The sequence below is a fragment of the Ovis aries genome, chromosome 4 (genome assembly GCF_016772045.2).
Source record: "Ovis aries strain OAR_USU_Benz2616 breed Rambouillet chromosome 4, ARS-UI_Ramb_v3.0, whole genome shotgun sequence".
NCBI classification, from domain to species: Eukaryota; Metazoa; Chordata; class Mammalia; order Artiodactyla; family Bovidae; genus Ovis; species Ovis aries.
This window is the reverse complement of record NC_056057.1, coordinates 23,532,958-23,560,006: the sequence shown is the minus strand read 5'-3', so window position 1 is coordinate 23,560,006 and position 27,049 is coordinate 23,532,958. Positions and strand designations below refer to the sequence as shown.

Genomic DNA, 27,049 nt, shown 5'->3' with positions numbered 1-27,049 from the left:
TGCCCCATTCTCCAAAAAGTATTTCAGTCTTCTGGTATTTTGTGAGACTTGGGAGGATGGTATTTTAAGGCCAAAACTTCCATCATCCAATCCTGAGTTTTGTTTTAATGATTAAGATGTAAAACTTAGATATTTCCATAAAACCTAAATGAGTTCAAGAATTAACAAATTTCAAGAAGTGTGTCTGGGACACAAAGCTAATTAGCAGAATTAGAAAGACAAGATTCTGATTGACCAGTAACCTGGAAAGCACAATTATTAAAGACAGTAAGGCAGATTTTCACAGCTTTGTCTATGCTCCATATATCAAAATCATCCTGGATGATATCTCAACATGTACTTAGAGAACCCGAGCCCAGCCTCCCCCCTCCAAAAGACTCTCTTGGAATGGGAGAAATAAAACTTTGGATGAATATTCTTTCTTAAATTCTTTATGAGGCATCAGTTCAGTTCAGTTCAGTTCAGTCGCTCAGTCATGTCTGACTCTTGGCGACCCCATGAATCGCAGCACACCAGGCCTCCCTGTCCATCACCAACTCCTGGAGTTCACTCAGATTCACGTCCATCGAGTCAGTGATGCAATCCAGCCATCTCATCCTCTGTCGTCCCCTTCTCCTCCTGCCCCCAATCCCTCCCAGCATCAGAGTCTTTTCCAATGAGTCAACTCTTCACATGAGGTGGCCAAAGTACTGGAGTTTCAGCTTTAGCATCATTCCTTCCAAAGAAATCCCAGGGCTGATCTTCTTCAGAATGGACTGGTTGGATCTCCTTGCAGTCTAAGGGACTCTCAAGAGTCTTCGCCAATGCCACAGTTCAAATGCATCAATTCTTCAGCGCTCAGCCTTCTTCACAGTCCAACTCTCACATCCATACATGACTACTGGAAAAACCATAGCCTTGACTAGATGGACCTTATTCGGCAAACTAAAGTCTCTGCTTTTCAATATGCTATCTAGGTTGGTCATAACTTTTCTTCCAAGGAGTAAGCGTCTTTTAATTTCATGACTGCAATCACCATCTGCAGTGATTTTGGAGCCCAAAAAAATAACGTCTGACACTGTTTCCACTGTTTCTCCATCTATTTCCCATGGAGTGATGGGACTGGATGCCATGATCTTCGTTTTCTGAATGTTGAGCTTTAAGCCAACTTTTTCACTCTCCTCTTTCACTTTCATCAAGAGGCTTTTTAGTTCCTCTTCACTTTCTGCCATAAGGGTGGTGTCATCTGCATAACTGAGGTTATTGATATTTCTCCCAGCAATCTTGATTCCAGCTTGTGTTTCTTCCAGTCCAGCGTTTCTCATGATGTACTCTGCATATAAGTTAAATAAGCAGGGTGACAATATACACCCTTGACCTACTCCTTTTTCTATTTGGAACCAGTCTGTTGTTCCATGTCTAGTTCTAACTGTTGCTTCCTGGCCTGCATACAGGTTTCTCAAGAGGCAGGTTAAGTGATCTGGTATTCCCATCTCTTTCAGAATTTTCCACAGTTTTTTGTGATCCACACAGTCAAAGGCTTTGGCATACTCCAAGAGGCAGAAATAGATGTTTTTCTGGAACTCTCTTGCTTTTTCCATGATCCAGCGGATGTTGGCAATTTGATCTCTGGTTCCTCTGCCTTTTCGAAAACCAGCTTGAACATCTGGAAGTTCACGGTTCACATATTGCTGAAGCCTGCCTTGGAGAATTTTGAGCATTACTTTACTAGCGTAAGAGATGAGTGCAATTGTGTGGTAGTTTGAGCATTCTTTGGCATTGCCTTTCGTTGGGATTGGAATGAAAACTGACCTTTTCCAGTCCTGTGGCCACTGCCGAGTTTTCCAAATGTGCTGGCATATTGAGTGTAGTACTTTCACAGCATCATCTTTCAGGATTTGAAATAGCTCAACGGGAATTCCATCACCTCCACTAGCTTTGTTCGTAGTGATGCTTTCTAAGGCCCACTTGAGTTCACATTCCAAGATGTCTGGCTCTAGATGAGTGATCACACCATCATGATTATCTTGATCATGAAGATCCTTTTTGTACAGTTCTTCTGTGTATTCTTGCCACCTCTTCTTAATATCTTCTGCTTCTGTTAGGTCCATACCATTTCTGTCCTTTATCAAGCCCATCTTTGCATGAAATGTTCTCTTGATACCTCCAATTTTCTTGAAGAGATCTCTAGTCTTCCCCATTCTGTTGTTTTCCTCTATTTCTTTGCATTGATCACTGAAGAAGGCTTTCTTATCTCTTCTTGCTATTCTTTGGAACTCTGCATTCAGATGCTTATATCTTTCCTTTTCTCCTTGGCTTTTTGCTTCTCTTCTTTTCACAATTATTTGTAAGATTTCCCCAGACAGCCATTTTGCTTTTTGCATTTCTTTCCATGGGGATGGTCTTGATCCCTGTTTCCCGTACAATGTCATGAACATCATTCCATGAACTTATTCCATAGTGCAAAGGCACTCTATCTATCAGATCTAGGCCCTTAAACCTATTTCTTTTTTTTTTTAAATCTATTTCTCACATCCACTGTATAATCATAAGGGATTTGATTGAGGTCACACTTGAATGGTCTACCTGTTTTCCCTGCTCTCTTCAATTTAAGTCTGAATTTGGTAATAAGAAGTTCATGATCTGAGCCGCAGTCAGCTCCTAGTCTTGTTTTTGTTGACTGTATAGAGCTTCTCCATCTTTGCTGCAGAGAATATAATCAGTCTGATTTCGCTGTTGACCATCTGGTGATGTCCATGTGTAGAGTCTTCTCTTGTGTTGTTGGAAGTGGGTGTTTGCTACGACCAGTGCATTATAGTGACAAAACGCTGTTAGTCTTTGCCCAGCTTCATTCTGTATTCCAAGGCTAAATTTGCCTGTTACTCCAGGTGTTTCTTGACTTCCTACTTCCTCAGCCATGCCCGCGGGGCAACCCAAGATGGGCAGGTCATGGTAGAGAGGTCTGACAGAATGTGGTCCACTGGAGAAGGGAATGGCAAACCACTTCAGTATTCTTGCCTTGAGAACCCCATGAACAGTATGAAAAGGCAAAATGATGGGATACTGAAAGAGGTACTCCCCAGGTCATTAGGTGCCCAATATGCTACTGGAGGTCAGTGGAGAAATAAATCCAGAAAGAATGAAGGGATGGAGCCAAAGCAAAAACAATACCCAGCTGTGGACGTGACTGGTGATAGAAGCAAGGTCCGATGCTGTAAAGAGCAATATTGCATAGGAACCTAGAATGTCAGATCCATGAATCAAGGCAAATTGGAAGTGGTCAAACAGGAGATGGCAAGAGTGAACGTCGACATTCTAGGAATCAGCGAACTAAAATGGACTGGAATGGGTGAATTTAACTCAGATGACCATTATATCTACTACTGTGGGCAGGAATCCCTCAGAAGAAATGGAGTAGCCATCATGGTCAACAAAAGAGTCTGAAATGCAGTACTTGCATGCAGTCTCAAAACGACAGAATGATCTCTGTTCGTTTCCAAGGCAAACCATTCAATATCATGGTAATCCAAGTCTATGCCCCAACCAGTAACACTGAAGAAGCTGAAGTTGAATGGTTTTATGAAGACCTACAAGACCTTTTAGAACTAACACCCAAAAAAGATGTCCTTTTCATTATAGAGGGCTGAATTATGAGGCATAGTTGACGTATGTAAAACTATACATATTTAACGTAGACAACTTGATGAGTTCAGAGAAAAGAAATGCCATGGAATTATCACAGTCAAAGCCATTGACATCTCATCACCTCCAAAAGTATCTCCTTGCCCTCTTTCTACATGTGTGCACATGTGTGTGTATGTGTGCGTGTACACATATGTGACAAGAACAGTCAAAAAATCTTCCCTCGCTTCTAAAGTTACACAGGTGTTCTGTCTTTTTTTTACTTTTTTGGCAATGCAGTTCTAGAAGCAAAAATGAAGGGAGACAGTAAGATGTGGATCTCAATGAAGATGATCATAGGAAACAAAAATTGAATTAATTAAGTCCAAAACAAACAAACAAACAAAAACCCTCCTTATTTCAGGAAAAAATAAGAAATGTGGTGGGGGGGTCAGACAGTGTTACCATTTCATTAAGTTAAATATATTTTATATTTTCTTACTGAGGCAGGTAAGGAAGAAATGAGACAAGTAAAAGTTAAGGTGAAATTTCTATATTTACCAGAAGTTATTTTTAATAGCTTTTAGTGAGAAATTTAATATCCCAACTATAATTTCTGGGAATCTCCTAAAAAGAGAAACATGCAAAATTAAAGTGTTTTTTTACTAATGCTTATGGCTAGTGCTTGCCACTCCAGTACTCTTGCCTGGAAAATCCCATGGACGGAGGAGCCTGGTAGGCTGCAGTCCATGGGATCGCAAAGAGTCGGACACGACTGAGCGACTTCACTTTCACTTTTCACTTTCATGCATTGGAGAAGGAAATGGAAACCCACTCCAGTGTTCTTGCCTGGAGAATCCCAGGGACGGGGGAGCCTGGTGGGCTGCCGTCTATGGGGTTGCACAGAGTCGGACACGACTGAAACAACTTAGCAGCAGCAGTGGCAGTGCTTGACTCTTGAACCCAAAGAACTATTGCTATGCTCAACATGTTCAGCAGCTGTGTATGTGCATACATGGCACCAGTTTTAAGTGTTCCTGTTTTCCAGGTATGCAGCTGTGCTTCCATCTTCCTCTCCTTTGCCTGCTGTCTCCCACTCCACTGTAAAAAAAAACTATGCGATTATCTGTAATCAGCACTTTTATCACCATCACCAGATTACTGGCTAATACTAAAATTACCTAAAAGGCATTCTGAGTCCCTATATTACAGTGTGTTTTGTGAATAATACTTTTAAAATGCATTTCATTAAACATGGAGCTTAATCACTGATGAAATACAGAGTACACAGCCTTCAAATATCAGAAGTCCTGTTGAGCCACTTTTGCGTACGTGTCTGTTTTAACTTGCAGGTTTGCTGCTGTAGTTTTCTGTAAAATGTAATTTCATACTATGAATTACCTATAACTTTGCAGAAACTCTTTTAAAAACCAGGTTTATTTAAGTCATTTTACATCATGCCATTTTAAACAATGAACAAAGCAATGTTTCATGTTTTATTAAGTAAATTATGAATAATTTTATCTTACCTGGGCATAGAATTAAACTCACTATGAAAAAATATTTACAGTTTATCATCAATCATATCTCATCAGATTTATTATGCACACTTATTGCTCGTCAAAGTTCTTCACATGTTTTGAATGCTCGTTAACTGGATCTCAAACACTAAAATCACATATAAAAATTTTTCTTTAATACTTCCATGTAGTATGGTGCATGGTATATTTATAATTTAGGATTAAAATATATTTGAAGAAAAATGTAAACCATTTTCTTTTCTTTTTGGTAAATTTGTCTCTAGAATGAGATCTTCCATTTCAAAACTGAAATGAGTGGACAGTGGCCTGACAACCTTGCACTCTGCAAATGGCTCCCAGAGCCCTATATGTTAATAAACTTTCTTCAACATAATAAAAATATTCAGGATTTATTGACTCACTGAGGCTGTTGGCTTTTAAATTCTTTTCCTCTGTAGCTACCTTTTAAAAAATATTGTAAATCTTCCAAGTGGGTGAAAATATTATCTGACACAATATTATAACTTGTTTACATTTCATAGCCTTCACTTCAGCTTTTATTTCCATGCACTCAACTGGTATGCCACAACTCCTGGTCTCCATCAGAACCAGCTCTGGAAATTTCCAGACTAATCAACACAGTGTTAAAGCCAACAGAGGAAGATAGCCTACAGTCAAGAACTAGTAGAAACAAATTATTAATAAATAGGCATTTATGTAAGAACATTGTCCACCTTTCATAGGAACCTCAGTGTTCTTCATCGGTCCTTCTTCTTCGGGATTTCTTAAGGATTTTTTTCGACTTTTCAGAGAGCTGCTTACTATTTCCTTAAACCTACATGTGACAAGAGAGTGAAAACATGAATAATAGTATACACTGATGTTTTTAAGTTGTCACATGTGATTCCCTGAGTTCAATTAAAAGCAAACAAAAAAAACCTATTTGCAACATGCTCTCCTTTTCTGCAGATGAACAAAGGAATACTCCTTCACTAATTCTGAAAGTAACTTGTCACAGTGGGGTTCAGAGGCCTAGTCAAATAATTGTCTTAGTGTACTACCTGCTGTGTTCAATATTGAGTGAAAATGGAAGCCAGGCCCCAACTCCAGCTTATTTCACAATTCTTCTGTTATTTAAATGATTTTAGTCAGTTTGGGGGAAGCCAGACCTTTATAAATTAACAGCAGGGAAATACCAAAGGTGTCAGATTGCATATTTATCATCTTTTTCGTGTAATACTTAAATATGTATTAAGAAGTGACTGACATAAATTAGGCAGATTTCAGAAGCCACAGGCCGTGGCTTGTAGAGGACCCCCTTCTGCTTGACATTTCATCCTTGTCAAAGATCAAATTATTTTAATTTAGGCTGCAAATTATAAGGAATGAAGACTTCTTTGTGGGAATTCCCTGTGGTAATCTGACTTTTGTTGTTACTGCTGCTTGTCAGTGTGCAAAAGATATAATATGCATGCAAATAAGGTTAAAAAATATGTACTATCTAATTATCCAGCCAGTACATTCCACTTGAAGACAGTGGGAGGCCTGACACACAGTATGTGTTTGATTCATTGAGGCCTGCAGGGTATTTACACAAGATTACTTTTAATTATGAAATTAATATCTGTTTATCTAGAATATATAGCAGTAAGTGAGTATACACATGAGCAGAATTTTTTAGTAAAAAGAAATTGTCTTAATTTAATATATGAAAAGAAGGGGGAAAAAATCAGTTGTTTCTGAGGCAGAAAAGAAAGGCATCACCCAGATCTTGGTTTCACCCTTGTTGAAACAAATTGACTGAAAACTTGGCACCTTCTCTAGAATTTGTTTCTAGCTCCTCCAAGTAGGCTCAAGATGTGTTCCTTTATTCACAGTTTTTATATCTTAGTGAACTAGATACAGTGTTAGATTCAGTATGATTAGGAAAATGTGGGAGAAGAGATGTTTGTAGTTTTTTTCTTTTATAATTAATTTTTTTGTTTTTATAATTTTGGTGGCAGATTATCTCTTCTAAGTTCAAAAATCAATGATTACTATTTGAAAGAAAATGATGAAATTATGTCCACATTTTTTTCTGTAATAAAAACACAGCAAATAAACAATCCCACTGAAGCTATACTTTAATATGTGAAGTTCATATTCCAAATAATATTTACTTGTAAAACATAGGGTTACTTACTGGTAAAGCAAGTTAATCTGCTCATATTAACTTCTAACTAAAAATGGCAGAGGAATATCTGGGATATATTTATAAACTACTCTAATGATAATTTTAGAAAACCCAAAGCAAATGAATAAATAATAATACTTTAAAAATACAGTATGGCCTTGTCACTTTCCACCCATTTCCATCAGTGGAAATGTATAGAAAATTTGAAAAAGTAAACAGTGACCATTCTGAATAAGTATCTGGTAGAATGTTTCCTATTTGGCATCGTCAGAAGGGTGAAGGATGTCTTATTACCCAGCAAACACAAAATCTGGCTGGACTAACTGATTCCATTTTTCAGTCTTTTGTTACAGCAGTTCCTAGTAATGACAGGATGGGAATTCCTTTTACTGCTGCTGATCTTGGCATTTCCTTTGCTCAGCTTCTCTGCTCCTCCATACTCATCTAAATAGCTGTGCATCTCTCTGCCTTTGACACTGTGCTTGGAACTTAATCTAGTCCAGGAAAATATCCTTGGCCACTTGAGTGTAATTCATATCTCTTTGAATTACCTTCTCTTTTTGGAAATCTTTAAGCCATTTCTTTCTCTGCTCCCCAAAAATGAGACCCTGAATTATGAATTCTGTTTCTTCATTTTCCCCCAATAATATCTTGCAGTGTGTTCTAAATAGGAAGCAGTCATTACAGTTTTGGTCTGAAATGTGACCAAACTTAACAGAGTCAACCTGTTTGTAACACAATGGAAATCTGCAGCTCATTATATATGCAGACACTAAAGTGTGCCTTCCAAAGGTGTTCATTCTGTAGGCAAAGATACATCAATGACTTACTTTGATCATTTTTAAAAACTATTCATGATACCTGGTAAATGTTATTGACTGCTTTATCTTTTATATTGACCTTTAGGGTAACCATTTAAGTGTTCTTAAAAGATTAATTTAGAAAGAATAAGATTATAGATTTAAAAATTCTTACCAAAAGATGAGAAAGTGCAAAAGATGAAATCATATTGTTTCTGTTCTTTTCATCTTTCTGATCAGTGTGATGGAGTACAGATTGACTTAATAAACATCTCTCTGGAAGGAATTGCTATTTTGAATATACCAAGCATGCATGGAGGGTCCAATCTTTGGGGAGAGTCTAAGAAAAGACGAAGCCATCGCCGAATAGAGAAAAAAGGTTCTGACAAAAGGACCACGCTCATAGATGCCAAAGAGTTGAAGTTTGCGAGTCAAGGTAAGTTTTTTAACATTTAATTGTTAAGTGGCTTAATAATCAGCTCTTGAAGGCTACTCTAAAATGAAAGTGTTTTCCATTTTCCTATAGTCTGTATATTTATATGGCTATATTTTTAATGATATTAGATATACAAGTGAGATTGTTATATCATAATAGATTCTAAAAGTCATGTATAAACTGGCTATATTTTCATGGACTTTTTCTCCTTTATTCTCCTTTTCTGGATATAGTTCTTTACACAGGAAGTAAAATGTATGTGAGTTTTTAGTAGATTATAATATAGGATTATTATACATTAAATTCTAGAATGTGATCATCTTGGTTAAGATGTTTGAGTTGCTATAAACATGGCCTAGATTAACACTTTTCCTGAGGTGTGTTGCAGGTTTTATTCTTAGCTTTCTTACGTGAAGCCGTTGTCATAAACATCATATATATGGCATGTTTAAATATGCCATGGTCAGTTTTGATTATCTACCTCTATTTTTCCAGAAATTTAGTAAAACTTGGAATGCCTGGAAAATGAAAAGTAATGGGCTAACAAAATAGGGTGCCATAGTGATGGATTAATTTTCAGTTCCACTGAAATAGAGTTCACATTGGGACATGACAGTGAATTCTTGATGATAGATTTTATACAGACACCAAATTGGTGGTATTCTGATAATTGATCATGTCCCAGTTTATGTGTAGTATCCATACTATTTTTTTAGCCTTCTAGAATCTACCTAAAACCACAGATGGCATTCAGATGGCCAAGAAAACATATTGGCCCAGCCGTGTGTAGCAAAGACAAAATGGGAAGTGGTTACAAACTGATGGGATAAACAAAGTAAATAAAACTTTGTTTTTTTTTTTAATAAAGAAATAAAGTGTGAGCATGGTTGATTGCGGGGGTCCAGCCCCGGTGGATCCAGGGAATTCGAAGCGGGGATGGATTTGGCGTCTAGGAAAGGACTATTTAATTAGAAAAGAGAGATTAGGAAAGAATAGTGTAGTAGGAAAATTAGTGGAGAAAAGAGACTGATATTCCTTGGTTTACACAGAAAGCTTATAAAGTCTTAAGACAAGAAACTTGCACCATCTACGTTAGGCCACAGGCGCCCACTTGAATAGCGGAGGGTGCTCCACCTTGGGCTCCCTCTCATGTGGGTCTTAGAAGCCCGGGCAGTTCTGTGAAAAATGTGCCTGGTAGCTTGATAGGGATTGCATTGAATTTGTAAATTGCTTTGGGTAGTATACTCATTTTCACTATATTGATTCTTCCAATCCATGAACATGGTATATTTCTCCATCTATTAGTGTCCTCTTTGATTTCTTTCATCAGTGTTTTATAGTTTTCTATATATAGGTCTTTAGTTTCTTTAGGTAGATATATTCCTAAGTATTTTATTCTTTTCGTTGCAATGGTGAATGGAATTGTTTCCTTAATTTCTTTTCTACTTTCTCATTATTCGTGTATAGGAATGCAAGGGATTTCTGTGTGTTGATTTTATATCCTGCAACTTTACTATATTCATTAATTAGCTCTAGTAATTTTCTGGTGGAGTCTTTAGGGTTTTCCATGTAGAGGATCATGTCATCTGCAAACAGTGAGAGTTTTACTTCTTCTTTTCCAATTTGGATTCCTTTTATTTCTTTTTCTGCTCTGAGTGCTGTGGCCAAAACTTCCAGAACTATGTTGAATAGTAGCGGTGAAAGTGGACACCCTTGTCTTGTTCCTGACTTTAGGGGAAATGCTTTCAAGTTTTCACCATTGAGGATAATGTTTGCTGTGGGTTTGTCATAGATAGCTTTTATTATGTTGAGATATGTTCCTTCTATTCCTGCTTTCTGGAGAGTTTTTATCATAAATGGATGTAAAAATATGGAACGCTTCACGAATTTGCGTGTCATCCTTGCTACCAGGCACATTTTTCACAGAACTAGAACAAATAATTTCAAGATTTGTATGGAAATACAAAAACCTCGAATAGCCAAAGCAATCTTGAGAAAGAAGAATGGAACTGGAGGAATCAACTCGCCTGACTTCAGGCTCTACTACAAAGCCACAGTCATCAAGACAGTATGGTACTGGCACAAAGACAGACATATAGATCAATGGAACAAAATAGAAAGCCCAGAGATAAATCCACACACCTATGGACACCTTATCTTTGACAAAGGAGGCAAGAATATACAATGGAGTAAAGACAATCTCTTTAACAAGTGGTGCTGGGAAAACTGGTCAACCACTTGTAAAAGAATGAAACTAGATCACTTTCTAACACCGCACACAAAAATAAACTCAAAATGGATTAAAGATCTAAATGTAAGATCAGAAACTATAAAACTCCTGAGGAGAACATAGGCAAAACACTCTCCGACATAAATCACAGCAGGATCCTCTATGATCCACCTCCCAGAATGCTGGAAATAAAAGCAAAAATAAACAAATGGGATCTAATTAAAATTAAAAGCTTCTGCACAACAAAGGAAAATATAAACAAGGTGAAAAGACAGCCTTCTGAATGGGAGAAAATAATAGCAAATGAAGCAACTGACAAACAACTAATCTCAAAATATACAAGCAACTTCTGCAGCTCAATCCAGAAAAATAAACGACCCAATCAAAAAATGGGCCAAAGAACTAAACAGACATTTCTCCAAAGAAGACATACGGATGGCTAACAAACACATGAAAAGATGCTCAACATCACTCATTATTAGAGAAATGCAAATCAAAACCACAATGAGGTACCACTTCACACCAGTCAGAATGGCTGCGATCCAAAAATCTGCAAGCAATAAATGCTGGAGAGGGTGTGGAGAAAAGGAACCCTCCTACACTGTTGGTGGGAATGCAAACTAGTACAGCCACTATGGAGAACAGTGTGGAGATTCCTTAAAAATTGCAAATAGAACTACCTTATGACCCAGCAATCCCACTGCTGGGCATACACACCGAGGAAACCAGAATTGAAAGAGACACATGTACCCCAATGTTCATCGCAGCACTGTTTATAATAGCCAGGACATGGAAACAACCTAGATGTCCATCAGCAGATGAATGGATAAGAAAGCTGTGGTACATATACACAATGGAGTATTACTCAGCCGTTAAAAAGAATTCATTTGAATCAGTTCTGATGAGATGGATGAAACTGGAGCCAATTATACAGAGTGAAGTAAGCCAGAAAGAAAAACACCAATACAGTATACTAACACATATATATGGAATTTAGGAAGACGGCAATGACGACCCTGTATGCAAGACAGGGAAAGAGACACAGATGTGTATAATGGACTTTGGGACTCAGAGGGAGAGGGAGAGGGTGGGATGATTTGGGAGAATGACATTCTAACATGTATACTATCATGTGAATTGAATCGCCAGTCTATGTCTGACGCAGGATGCAGCATGCTTGGGGCTGGTGCATGGGGATGACCCAGAAAGATGTTATGGGGAGGGAGGTGGAGGGGGGTTCATGTTTGGGAATGCATGTAAGAATTAAAGATTTTAAAATTTAAAAAAAAAATAAATAAAATAAAATTACTTCAAATGAAAAACAAAAAAAAAAAAAAAAAGAAGCCCGGGCAATAAGTAGACACGGAGAGCCTCCGCATTCCAGGGGATCAGCCTGAAAAGGAGAGGGAGGGATAGGGAGAAAGAGAGAGAGTGTCGACATGAGGGAGGCCAAGCTTGTGCAAAAACCCCATAACTTTATTTTTAAAAGGTGTTTATATACCCTAAGTTTTACATAATGGAAGATACAGAGTCATGCAGGGGCAGCAGTCCTGACCCTTTCTGTGTATCTTTTTGTATATAAAGGTCTCAGGTGATTTACATTATCTTCTGGCCAAGAGGCCTGTTAACGCCTTATGGCTCTCTTCCTTAATGAATGTTAATCCCATTTCCCCTGAAGTGTTTTTCTTTAATCTGCATCACCCTCAAAGCACTAAAGTTACATCCCTATAGAACAATGGTGCAGTGGGTTATAACAAAGAAGGTACTTAACTCAAAGATCTATGTTGCTACTTGTTTGTTATTTTTTATATATACCAACTATATCAACAAATAAAAGATATGAAAATTTGACAGCAAGTATTGGCTCAACAAATGAAACCCTTAATTAGTCCTATTCTAATGATTTTGACTCCTTGGAAGCCCCTACATTCCTAGGATGTTTTGAGCTTCCTGTGCCTCTCACAGTTGGAAGGCCGCAAACAATCACATGCGCAGCTGTAAGAGTCCTGTAGGCAGGCTAGAAAGCCATCAGAGGGGTTTTTGGATTGAAACACTTTTATTATGCCCAGGAGACTTATTATCTAAAAGCTTTAAGTTAACTTTTTCCAGAAAAAGGTAGTGGGGGGACAGCCCCTGTTAATGTCAGAAGCGTAAGACAAAAGCATAATGCAGTATGGCAGGCAGACTCTGGTTTTGGGGGTAGATGCTCAAGAAAATCCAGCGAGGCTCCCTTAAGGCCGGAGTCGCCTTTGCCTGTCGGACCCGTTAACCTCATGACCTTTGCCACGGGCGGGACTCCCCATGCTATCTCCCGGCAGTTGATCAGCTTGATGCTGGTGGGAAATAGCTTCATGTTTTGGTGTCTTCAGGTATCTGATTCAAGTTTCAGTAGAGACTAATGTAATGTGGAATTTGGTGACCATGAAGGTGGAAAAAAACTGACAGATGAACCAATTAAGTATCCTCTTGAAAGTCTTTATTACAACCTGCCAATAACAGAAAGCTTTTATGCCCATTAAATGTATTGGTGATCCTCAAAAGACAAAGCTTGTAGAGTTGTGGAATTTAATGCACAAAAGTGTGTACCAAATTAACTAAGAAACTTTATATTCAGAATTAATATAACTGCATGAAAACATGGAGAAAAATGGTTTTGGGAGAGTTACATAGAAAAAGTGATTCAATTTGTGCCATATGAATTTTAAAATGAGGGGAATTAGGTATAACTATTTATTTCTAGGAGTTGTTGACACTAATAATGTAGATTTCTAAAAAGATTCCTAAAAAATCTCTACATTAAAAAATTAGTTCAAGAAACATACTAAAACCAAACCTAAAAATCTCTGCTTCTATCCCTAGAGAAACAATGAGAACATATAATAATATAGTTCACCATGTTAAAAAAGAAGTTATGTGTGTGTGTGTGTGTGTGTGTTTGTATACAATATGTATGTAATAATTTCTACATTTATTTTTTTCTGTTTTATCACTATATGTTAATACTTGGCATGTCCTTTGCATGTAGATATTTCAGGTGTGTATCTGAATTGATTCTCAATGCTCAGCTGCCGACTATGTTTACCCAATGAGATGTTAAAGTTTGTAAAATTCATGGCTGTGCTCCACCAGGATAAGTGTCTGTAAACTCACTATGGATCTAGCATCCTGGTGGCGCTAGTGGTAATAAACCTGCCTACCAATGCAGGGGACATAAGAGTCACGGATTGATCCCTGGGTCAGGAAAATCCTCTGGAGTAGGAATGGCAACTGACTCCAGTATTTTTGCCTGGAAAATCCATGGGTAGAGGAACCTGGTGGGCTACACTCCATGCGGTTGCAAAGAGTTAGACACAACTAAAGTGACTTAGCACACATGACCTCATTCATCCCCCTTGGTATGCTGAAGAATACACATTTGGAGTGAAGAACAGACAGATCAGCCAGAAGTATAGACTGTCAGTGCCTATAACTCTAGAAAAAGGTCTCTCTTCCCATCCTATCTTCTTCCTTTGTACTGTGAAACTATTGGTTTCGAGTTTCCATAACCTTGGGAAAGAAAGAAGTGAGATCCTACAGAGTTTGTGATTTAAGGATACATTTTTCTCAGTACAAATGAGTGAAGTCGCTCAGTCATGTCCAACTCTTTGCAACCCCGTGAACTGTAGCCTACCCGGCTCCTCCGTCGATGGGATTTTCCAGGCAAGAATACTGGAGTGGATTGCCGTTTCCTTCTCCAGGAGATCTTCCTGACCCAGGGAGTGAATCCAGGTCTCCCACATTGTAGGTAGACGCTTTACCATCTGAGCCACCAGGGAGTACAAAGAGGAGGAAAAACATCAGAGATCAGAGTTTTCAAAAGTTGTATTAGTACAAAAACATGCTTTATAATGGATTTGGCTAAACTGTTCTTCTCCTCTCTGTACCAACTGTGCTTGTAAGTTTGGATTAGGTTTTACTTCAAGATCAGTGTGCTTGCTCGGTCACTCAGTCGTGTCCAGCTGTTCATGACTCCATGGACTGTAGCCCACCAGGCTCCTCTGTCTGTGGAATTTTCCATGCAAGAATACTGGAGCAGGTTAATGCTTAAAATTACCTTATCAGCTGAATATTTTTAAAAAGATTTCTATATTAACCAGTCTTTCCCTTTATTAATTTTATCAAGATTTTTTCATTTTGATATGTTTCACAACAGAATAGTTAAGAATATCTCAAAATGTTTCTAAGTTTTGATTTCACATTTATTCTATCAATTCTTAAATGTTATATTTAATTATCAAAAATGAAAGAAACTTACTACTTCAAATATCTGCATGTATCCATCTTTGAAATGGTAATTGTTTCTATCATTTGATCTTGTTTTCAATTTCTTGATGCCAAAATAATAGTATTAAAGGTCAATCAGTATTTCAAATCTAACTGTGTTTTCAAATTTGCATAAAAGGACAGGTATTGTCTGTAGAATGAAATACAGAGAATATAATTCTAGTCCAACAAGTTTTCTTATTTAACCTAGGTTCAAATTAATAATTTCACTCTTAGAAAGATAGAATTAAATAAATTAAATAGGTTAATAATTTAAATTTCTTCTTTTTAAGATGCACTTCTTTAAATATTAACTAGCAACTTTCTGATATGGCTCTGTAAAAAGATTTAAAGTTTAAACTAAATTTTTGCTGTATTAAAATATAAGCTTGTTGCCATAAACTTTAGGAAGTTTTGGTGGTTGGGAGAGGGAAGAAGCATATCTAACTTGATTCTTGAAATGAATAATTTTTCTTCTTTAGTGGAAAGACTTAAATTAAGAAAAAAGTTTGCAAGTTTGTTTTAATTTTTTTAATGTCATAGATATAAGGTACAAGGTGGGGTTTGGAGCATGACATACTCATTTATGCTTTGCCCTACATGATCTGTAACTCCTGCACAATTTATATGCTTGCAATCTTTGAAGACACTCAGAGTATCAGATCAGAGTATCATCACTCAATAAATTCACTAGGAAACTTTATGGTTGATTTAATTTGAGTTGATCAAAATTATAAGCGATTAATTACATTATTGTTCTAGTAAAATATTCTAGAACAGTTGGATGCAATTCTGAAACTTTTTTGTACATTTATCTAATTCAGACATTTTCTTTGTGCGTTTGTCTTTTTGTTTTATTTTTGTTGTTGTTTGCTTTCTTTTACCTCTTTAGGAGATACAAATCTGTGTATCATATATTGACAGCATGGTCTTTAAGCAAAATTGTGAAATCATCAAATTTGACATTCAGTGCCCTTAGCCATTGTGGTCTTTCCCATTTCTTTCAGTTGCTAAGTAAATATTTTTCTCTACTTCTTCTGCATTAAATCCAAGCATCAGAAAGATATCTAATAAATTCCTTCACATTAGTATATAAATGACTGATTGCCCATGAATGTAGAGGTATTTGCATTTTAAAAGAAGCAAAGGCCTTCAGCTAAACCATTATTTTTCACACTGTGTTCCATTGAGCTATAACTGCAGTTCTTGTTTATAATTCATTTCTGTCATGTTTTGAAACAACAGAAAACCTATAACAAAACCCTATAAAGTGCATTCTATAGAAACAATATGTCATATTGATGATTCTTAAATCATCAAATTGTGTTACTAGACAAAACAGCTTCCTTTCCTCCTCCTGTTCCACCTCCTCTTCTTCCCACTGGCTGGATTGATCTGTAGATAGGTGGAGAACATGATAGTTATTTCTTTCCACACACATGTTTGTAAACATACGTCTAAATGAGTAAATAGATAAATGTGACATTAATTGGAAAGTTCTAGCTGTGCAATGGTGATTTTAATATATATCATTGTATATGTAATGAGGAAAATTGTACAAATGGGTTCATTACCACCACAGTGTATGTGAATCACAACTAAAAGGCCAGCAAGCTCAGGTACTTTTGCTTGGCACAAACAATAAACAGAGCTTAACAATCAAAGGAAATGAAAACAAGGTGGTGATAATAATGCTAATTAATACTTTTAATGAAAATGGAAGTCACTTCTTAGAAAAGTTTTTTCATTATAAGAAATTACATTAGTTAACGGTCTCTGCCAAATAATAAGTTTGTACTATTTTGTATATCGAATGGAGTTTTAACAGAGATTTATGATACAAACATACTCACTACCGCTGCTGTTGCTAAGTCGCTTCAGTCGTGTCTGACTCTGTGCGACCCCATAGATGGCAGCCCACCAGGCTCCCCCGTCCCTGGGATTCTCCAGGCAAGAACACTGGAGTGGGTTGCCATTTCCTTCTCCAATGCAGGAAAGTGAAGAGTGAAAGTGAAGTTGCTCAGTTGTGTCCAACTCTTAGCGACCCCATGGACTGCAGCCCACTAGGCTCCTCTGTCCATGGGATTTTCCAGGCAAGAGTACTGGAGTGGAGTGCCATTGCCTTCTACGAAACATGCTCACAAACATGCTCACAACTTCTGCTAGAGAGACAGTGATGAAACTGAAATAGTTTCAGATAATATGCAGAAATAAGACAAACTTGACTAATTGAAACTTTGAGTTAATATCTGAAGCATGCAGCAAGTAAATTTTATTGACAAAGTTGAAAAACTACTAAAAGGATACTTGTAAAAAGTATTTTTTAACAGCAAGGACCTCTCAAGTAATGTGAGCAGTTTTCACGTATTCTAATGGTTTTAAGCTTTGACGATACAAGTCTAACTATACCATTTTCCAGTAAGGAATGCAGAATGGTGCAAGACTGTCAAGTGAGAGGTACAAAGTTCATGTCATTTACAATTACATATCTGTCTTGATCAGGATAGTCCCAATATCATACAACAACAAAAAACCCTCCAGAAATCTATGAAAAATAGGCTGCCTATAACACTGCAGCTGCTCTCCTCATAACTCCATTATTCCCATAGAGTGACTATATCACAGGTGTTAGCAATTTGAACCTCTAAAATATATTTGCAGACATAAAATTCTAATTTTCTCTTTAATTTACTGGTCTTAAAAATATTGCTTCATTAAAAAAAAAAAGGTTGACTGCTATAAAAAGTTTGAAAACCAGTGAGCAAAAGTAATTACATTCAAGCCGTAGAATTTCAAACATTTGCCAAAAGCTAAGGGAGGTACTGTCAGGAGCAGCTGGACTTCCTGCTTGAAACCTCATTAACTAGGTGACTGTCTACCCCACATATGGATACAGATAGAAAAGTTTATTTTAAAAGCTAATTAACGTATGATATTGTCGATAAAATCTTCAATGTTTTCATTCCCATTTACCAATGCTAATTCTTTTCTTTGGGCCAAATTTCTCAGGGTAGTATATACTCCACTGAAGGAAAACTGAGCTGTACCCAGATGAGTAGTTTAAAGTGTGATAGTTTTTAAATGTACAGTGGCTGCTGTTTTCTTTTTGGTAAGAGGTACTTTTTTCTTAATTTATAATTTTAAATAATTTCATTTTTGAAATAAGTTCATTTAATTAAAATAGTGCTGTGCTAAGTTGCTTCAGTAACATCCAACTCTTTGTGACCCTCTGGACTGTAACCTGCCAGGCTCCTCTGTCCATGGGATTCTCCAGGCAAGAATACTGGAGTGGGTTGCCATGACTTCCTCCAGGGCATCTTCCCGGCCCAGGGATTGAACCCATGTCTTCTGTGGCTCCTGCATTAGAGGCAGATTCTTTACCACTGAGCCAAAACTAAAAAATAATAGAGGAAGTATATGGATATGGGAAAAACGGATGGTGGGACCAGAAAGACTAAAGTGTGGAAAACTCCATGAAGGCTAATATTACAGATTCCAGCACTTTGTTTTATTTGCATAGCCCCAATTTTATATACTTAGTGTAAACATTTTTTAAAAATTCTTCATTATCTTGTATGAAATTTACTATGTATAAGTTCCCCCTAAATAAGCTTACACTGCACATACCCCTACCCCACCTTATTTGATGTCTGTACTCTGTACGGGGGAGACTAAAACCCTCATTCTTTTTAGGAGCTAGAGGGTAGAACTGTGTACCTGAATAAGTGTCATGGACTCTCTATATCAAATGACTTTATCTATTATTTTGAAAACTCTGAAGAAGTAGAAAGGAAAAAAACGTCAATCCAAGCCGAACTGATCAAAGAAAACAAATGAGTTGATATCTGTGACAGCTTGGCTAAAGTTGAATTTTGTTTCTGAAAATAAGGTTATAGGCTTCAAGGTCTTTATCATTAAAATGGGGACCGTGAGTTCTTGAAGAGTTGGGATTAACCTATGTGTGCTCTTATTGTATTGCCTAGAAAACTGTACAAGGGATATTTAAATAATAAGAATCGAATACTTCCTACTCCTTGTAAAAGTTACAGTTACCTGAAATTTTGGAGAAGGAAATGGCAACTTGCTCCAGTATTCTTGCCTGGAGAATCCCATGGATAGAAGAGCCTGGCAGGCTACAGTCCATAGCTTTGCAAAGAGTAGTTCACGACTGAGCAACTAAACCACACCTGAAAGTTGATAAAAATGGACTTTTGTCATGCATTATCAATTTTTCTAGACATTTCTATGGGTTATGTAGGGTAATTTAGAAGGCACCTTTTTTTTAAGTTGTCTAAATATAACTGCAACATTCATTTTAGAACTGTAGATGATGAATTTGGCATTCAAACACCAGAAAGTAGAACAATTTCCAAGCATTTAAATTCAGTGATTAAATCAATTACATTTAGAAGCAAAAAAAGGATTTCATGTTGCATTATTATACCTCGATGTTAAAATTGCTGAAAAAAGATCATGGCATTTGAGATGTTGCATTTTACAGAGATATATGCATATACCAATACCATGACAATTTCATTAGTTTAAAATAGATAAATCCACACATTTGCTGTCTAGTAACCTTTAAGGAGATGTCTCAAGTTGAGCTTCTAATTGTATGTTTCTAAACTACCTCCTTTGAAAATTTCTAGCAATGGATAATGCAAATAATAGCAAGTACTTAATAAAGCCATCTAAATATCAAAATTTCTGTTTGCCATTTGAAAATTACATCATATACCTGTATATCTTAATGTGATAGGTCTCTCTCCTTTTTTTATTTTTATTTTTTACAAAAAGCATGAATTTAAAATTTGTACTAGTCACTCTTTCTCAAGCACTCTGTCACTACTCAGTGAGCTCACAAATAAAGTGGTCAGTGTGTCAGAAAAAAAAAAAGAAAGAAAATGTTTAAAAATCTAGTAATATTATGCATAAAAACCAGGCTAACTAATTCAAAATCTTTCCCATTGGATACTCATTATTTACAAGGGCCAAACAGGTCTGAAGCAAGAGCAGAAAACAACTTATGAGAATATATTTTATATATATATATAAAACAACTATAAAAAGAAGTTATAAAATGCAAAACATTTCTTATGTATAAAAATATATTTTCAAAATATAAGATCATGTGCTCTTGTATTTGGCCTTTCAGTTCAGTTCAGTTGCTCAGTTGTGTCCGACTCTTTGTGACCCCATGGACTACAGCACACCAGACCGTCCATTGAGTCGGTGATGCCATCCAACAATCTCGTCCTCTGCCATCTCCTACTGTCCCCTTCTCCTCCCACTTTCAATCTTTCCTAGCATCAGGGGCTTTTCAAATGAGTCAGTCAGTTCTTCATATCGGGTGGCCAAAAAAATTGGAGTTTCAGCTTCAACATCAGTCCTTCCAATGAATATTCAGGGCTTATTTCCTTTAGGATGGACTGGTTGGATCTCCTTGCAGTCCAAGGGACTCTCAAGAGTCTTCTCCAACACCACAGTTCAAAAACATCAATTCTTCAGCACTCATCTTTCTTTATAATCCAACTCTCACATTCATGCATGACTACTGGAAAAACCATAGCCTTGACTAGATGGACCTTTGTTGGCAAAGTGACGTCTCTGTTTTTTAATATGCTATCGAGGTTGATCATAACTTTCCTAGCTGTCCTATAAAATCATGCATATATTGAAGAAGTATTTATGAAATTCCTGCTTGTCATGACACTAAAAACTTAAAATATCCATCTTTAGAAAATTATTTTATTCATTATGGAGCTATATGAAATACCATTTTGTGACTAGGATTATTCCCGTATACCCCATGTTCAACAGTCAAAGTTTCAAAATCTGACATACAATATAATTATAGAAATAAAATCTGACATGCAGTACAACTCTTGAATTTCTTATAGTGAAATCAATAAGGCTACAAAATTATTTTGGACAAGGCAATGACACCCCACTCCAGTACTCTTGCCTGGAAAATCCCATGGATGGAGGAGCCTGGTAAGCTGCAGTGCATAGGGTCACGCAGAGTCAGACATGACTGAGCGACTTCACTTTCACTTTTCACCTTCCATTGGAGAAGGAAATGGCAACCCACTCCAGTGTTCTTGCCTGGAGAATCCCAGGGACAGGGGAGTCTGATGGGCTGCCATCTATGCGGTTGCACAGAGTCGGACATGACTAAAGCGACTTATCAGCAGCATGGTATAAATTATCATTTAAACAGAAATGTGGTGTTTTCTTATACATATTAATGATATCATTGAAATTAAAGGTTTATTCCTGAAAACAAATTGAAATTAGGAAAATGAAGAAAATCCAAAGAACAGGTAGATAGGAATTGTAAAACAAGGAGCCATTTGCTTTCACCTACTAAATCTAGGAAATTTGAAAAAAAAAAATGAGGTTTTAGTAATGGTTGAATTTTTAAAAATATGTGATTTGGCAATTGATTTAATAGATGCAAGGGAAAAAGGAAAGGAATTTGTTTACTTGAAGTTTTAAATGAAGGTTTAGCTGTTACCTTCTCTGTCTTCGAAGGCAAAGTATCTTCTTCATTTCAAATTGCTAATGCTATTCCCAGACTCTTCTGTGTTTCTAACTATTATTTCTGTGTTTCTAACTATTTTCTAACTAAAATTCAACTTCTGAGTTTAATTTTAAATTCAGAGAAAGATGGAAAATATGAATGCTTTAACAGGTCATTTTCTCCACAATGCTGATGTCTAATATTAGGGATAAGACAACTATCTTACTTGTTTCTGTGAATAACATACAGTCATGAGTCTTTTTTAAATAATGGCAGGTTATTTACCCAGGCTAAAACTGCAGTATAAATTTTAATCTGTTTAACCTCTGCATGGTAGAAATACAAGGCATATTTCCAAGTTAAATAAATATTGGCTGATTATGTAAGTCTTGCCTCCTTAACACTGATAGAGCATGCTTTCAAATAGTAGTCACATAAAGTTTCCCAATATGAGGCCATTCATAGAAATGTCCTAAATATAAAGCAAATATATACAAATAACTTTGTCATTTGAGGGTGATGGTTTGACACTCAGCTAATAGGGAAGTTAAAATAGCTTTCCTATTATCAGTACATGTAAAAATGATCTCATATGTCCTGATAATAGGGGAATATTTTTAAACAGTAAAGACAAAAGAACTATCAAAAAGACATGAAATCAGCTACATAAACTGTTAAATATAAGTCACGTTTCTATTTTTTTTTCTATTTGTATTAAACACCATATTTTCTTTTCCATCGAGAGAAAATAACCAAGAAAACATATAATCTTATTGAGAATGAAGCTTTAATTATACCATCTTTGGAGTGATAGTATGTCTCATGATTTCATGTCATGATAGAGACACTGAACTTTTTATTTTACCCCTCTTTATTTATAAGTGTTTTATTTCTGATTACTTTAGTGGATATAATGAAAATGCCACAGTCTGGCTCCTGGTATTCCTTACACACAGTTGTCTGAACTACCAAAGTGTTCCAGGGTCAGGGTAGGGTATAGCAGAGAGCAAAGAGACTTGTTCCTTGGAAGAATCAAATCTCACCATAAGTAATTATCTTTGACCTGTATGTACCTTTAACCAAAACGACTAACCACTAGAGCTCCACTGCCGTGAATTTTAGTTTTTACAAATACAGTATAGAGCTAGTTAACATAGAAATGGTAGCTTCTTGGACAGTATCCAGCCAACTCTGTTTTTGTGGAAATTGATAGAGATTTATATAGATCACGATTCCTTCCATACTGAATAATTATTCTCCTGGTTAACAGTCATATTGTTCTTCCTTGGATAAATTATAGATTTATAACTTGGGTGCAGGCAATGGCACCCCACTCCAGTACTCTTGCCTGGAAAATCCCATGGATGGAAGAGCCTGGTAGGCTGCAGTCCATGGGGTCGCTAAGAGTTGGACAGGACTGAGCAACTTCACTTTCACTTTTCACTTACATGCATTGGAGAAGGAAATGGCAACCCACTCCAGTGTTCTTGCCTGGATAATCCCAGGGACGGAGGAGCCCGGTGGGCTGCCGTCTATGGGGTCGCACAGAGTCGGACACGACTGAAGCAACTTAGCAGCAGCAGCAGATGGTGTCTGTTTGAGGCATTGTCTATTGGCTGGTGTACAGTACAGCTATTAATCAGAGTAAATTAAAAATTGAGGCCTGAATGTTGTAAAGTGACAGTCATTTGGAAAAAGACTAAAAACCTCTATGGATAAACATAACTAGTTTAAATGAGCCCCCAAGCGGCTTTTTTGAGAAAGTTCAAATGCTGCACTGTTACTCTAATTATCCCATAATATGGTATAAAATAACCACCTCACTTTATCCTTATATTTATAAAGCTGTTCCCATTATCATTATATTTTACCTGTTCAAGTTCTGAAAGATTGCCACTCGTTGAGAGGTTCATTAAGAGAATAATTATATCTCACAGATTGACAGAAAGAAAATGTATCTTTGAACAATTCCATTTCCCTGAACAGTTTGTTTCAAGGTGGAAGACAAGTCTATTAAGTATCTTCTGCCCTTTTTAAACATGTCAAAGCTAACCATTAATACTGAAATTAGTAATTTGGTTCTGATTTAATGAAGGAATCAGCTGCTATTTGAGATGAACTCAATTTCTATGAATGAAACAAACATTTTTAACATTGAATAGCAAAAGTATTTAAGAATCTTCTTATGTACAGTGATATAACTTATATCTCTTCTGATAGTTAAAGCCCTTAGCATATAGTCTTCTTCACTACTGATGCTTGAGAATATTTACTTCATCCAAATATTATATCATACTATTTTCTTACTAAATAAATGCCATTCACATTTTAAGAGTATCTTTTTAGAAAAATAGTAAGTAGAAAGTCAACCAATATCAAAGAACTTTCTGTTTTTAAACTGCAAGAAAGTTGCATAGAATTTGTGAATAAATGACTTTTCAAAATTAAAAGGAAATTCATGTGCACAAAAATGTAACTTCAATAGAAAATAGGTCTAAGACATAGCACCTCATATTTAAACATGTTGGTATTGTGAAATAAGCTACCCATGGTCACATGCAAGTCAACTCATCATAAATCTATATGGTAAGTAACTGGACAATAATAAAGTAATATATCAATCACTGATGATTTTGCCAAGCCTATACTTGATGATAAACACTTTCTTCCTGGAGTTCTTATATCGTAGTCTTTTTTTAGCATCATCCAGCCCAGATTGCTAAAACTGTAGTACAGGATATCATATTCAGTGAGCTTAGTGGGAAACAGAGTCAGTGCATCTTTTATTCAGTATAAAAATACAGATGTATAGAACAGTCTTTTGTACTCTGTGGGAGAGGGCAAGGGTGGGATGATTTGGGAGAATGGCATTGAAACATGTATAATATCATATATGAAACAAATTGCCATACTGGATGCTTGGGGCTGGTGCACTGGGATAACCCAGAGGGATGGTACGGGGAAGGAGGAGGGAGAGGGGTTCAGGATGGGGAACACGTGTATACCTGTGGCGGATTCATGTTGACGTATGGCAAAACCAATAGAATATTGTAAAGTAATTAACCTCCAATTAAAATAATTAAATTTATATTTAAAATAAACAAATAAATGTAGAGAAAAAAATACAAAAGATGCTATTTGGGTTTTTTAAGACAGTAATTGTATCAAACATAAACAGCAATTTTAAACATGTATAGGATCTGAAGAACTCTCAGAGCTGTGAAATGAAATAATCTGTCTCATTTTATATGTATACAACCAAAACATGCTGATATATTAACGATGCTATTTTGAGTCAAAGGTTGAATATGAAGTATTGTACATTTTTGTAGTTAGGTGTTATTTTTATAATTCTTCTTTATATATTTTTCTGTCCTTTTTTATTAATTAAACCTGTTTCTTCTGAAGGGATTATGTAGGTCTTCATCTCTTTTTGTTAAGATAGACTATTTTTAGATTTCTTTTCTTTTCATTTTTTTATTTGTGCTATTTAGCTTCTGAATATTTTATATATGTTACATTTATAAGCATTTCATCCAATATTCATACAAAAGTTAGGGATTAACAAGGGATTATGATAGGTATTTTGATTCTTGAAGAAGGGAATGAATATCTTGTTTATGGTAGATATTGAAATTTAACTTCCATTGCAATCTAAAAAATTGTCAAGTTATCGAAAATAGCAAACAAAAAATGCAGTAAATGTGTTAATTTACGCTTAAAAATCGAATTAAAATTTTTATAAATCTGACACTTTAAATACCTTTGGTAGACTTTATAGAAGAGTGTATTAAGTGAGTACTCAAATAAAATGCCTTGATCATGTATATGCTGTGACAGAGTTTGTATGCGTGTGTGTCTTTGTAGACAGACATATGCTGACAGTTTATGGGGTGAGACGTATGGACATGCAGATATCCCAATGATGCATGGAAGTAGATCACTTGAACACAGTTTATTTTGGAAGTTCCAATCAGAAAGAAAAGCAGGGGAAACAAAGCATTGCTTTAAGAAAGGAAGGGAAATTTTATTTTTGTTTTAATAGCAATAGAAGGGAACGTGATAGAACAAAGCATTCTCTAAAATATAAATCATGATCCCATTATTCCAAGGGAAAAAGAGATGAAAATAGGTAGAAGGGAATTCTTTATTCCCTTCTTACTTTCCTTTTTCCCTCACTGTATGCTATCCTTTGGGAATAATGCTGTCTTCAGATTCCCTTACTCTTCCATCTTCAGACAAGCAAGCCCATCCCAGAGTGACCCTGTCATGTAGCCGAACACTCTTCATCTAAACCCTCTTGATCAATCCTTGCAGTATGCTGACACCTACTTATGAATCAGAAGACAGTAGTTTCTGAAAGTCCATAGGAAAATTGTGTCGACTTAAAAAAAACACACAACATGAAAGTTGCAAGTTAAGTTTTATTGGGGGCAAAATGAATATTAGAGCTGAGGAGACAGCACTTAGATAGCACTGAGAAACTGCTCTGAAGAGGTGAGGGGAAAGACAGTATTTATGTGATTCTGGTGAAGGGAGAGTACATGCAGTCAAGCCCATATTTTTCCAGAAGGATTCTACTAGTCTCAGAAGCTTTCTGCCAGTCACAAGAAACAGTCGTTACTGTGAAGGATTTTAATGCTTTTCTAGATGTGAGGAGATACAAAAATTGGGCTCATAAAATTGGCTCCCCCAAATACCTAACTATCTGAAAACCTGTTCTGACAGTTCCTCCAGAGCACAGAGTGCCTCATTGCTGCTCTCCACCCTGAACTCTCTTCAGGGGGTGTTAAAAATCAGCAGCTGCAGGAGCACATGATTTAATCCTTGTAGAGGTAGATGGCAAGTGCCAATTTATAGCTGACATTGTTTACCAATGCAGCATTGACATTTCTCTCTTTCATTTTTAACGTTGAACTATAATTGAACGTATAACGTTGTATAAGTTTAAGCTGTACAACTTTGTTGATCTGATGCATTTATATTTTTGCAATGTGATCACCACGGTTGTGTTAGCTAAACCTCTATCATGTCACGTAATTATTATTTCTGTTTGTGTTGAGAATAACTAAGATCTAGTTTCTTAGCAACTCTGAAGTTTATAGTACAGTGTTGTTGACTGTACTGTATTCACTTTTTATTTTTTGATTATATGTCTTCTCATGATGTGTGTGATAAAAAGAAGTTATATTCCATGGCAAGAAAAAAAAAAGGGCTAAATAATATCATGCCAATTGTTTGTCTTAAACAAAATCCTCATGCCAATCCAGACTGTCTTCTTCCTACTGTCTTTTCAAATCAACAGCCCCTGAGGGGAAAGACTTTTGACATGGACAATGTAGGTCAGTGAATTTCTTAAAGATAGACTTTAGTTTTTGATTTTCTGGACTATAAGAATATAGCAATAATAAGTTATTTATGGAAAAGAGAAAGAAATCTGTGACCTCAGACCAATTGTTAACTTG

At 36.3% G+C, this 27,049-nt stretch overlaps 1 protein-coding gene across 15 annotated transcripts in view; it reads left to right on the top strand.

Moving 5' to 3' along the window:
* The window catches only part of DGKB (diacylglycerol kinase beta), a 1,339,752-nt gene that overhangs the window by 1,116,589 nt on the left and 196,114 nt on the right, over positions 1–27,049 (top strand). For all 15 annotated transcript variants that reach the window (XM_060414944.1, XM_060414942.1, XM_042248425.1 and 12 more), the window contains one exon: positions 8,334–8,529. In XM_060414944.1, the coding sequence (XP_060270927.1) occupies positions 8,334–8,529 (196 nt within the window). The remainder of the gene's footprint in view (positions 1–8,333; positions 8,530–27,049) is intronic.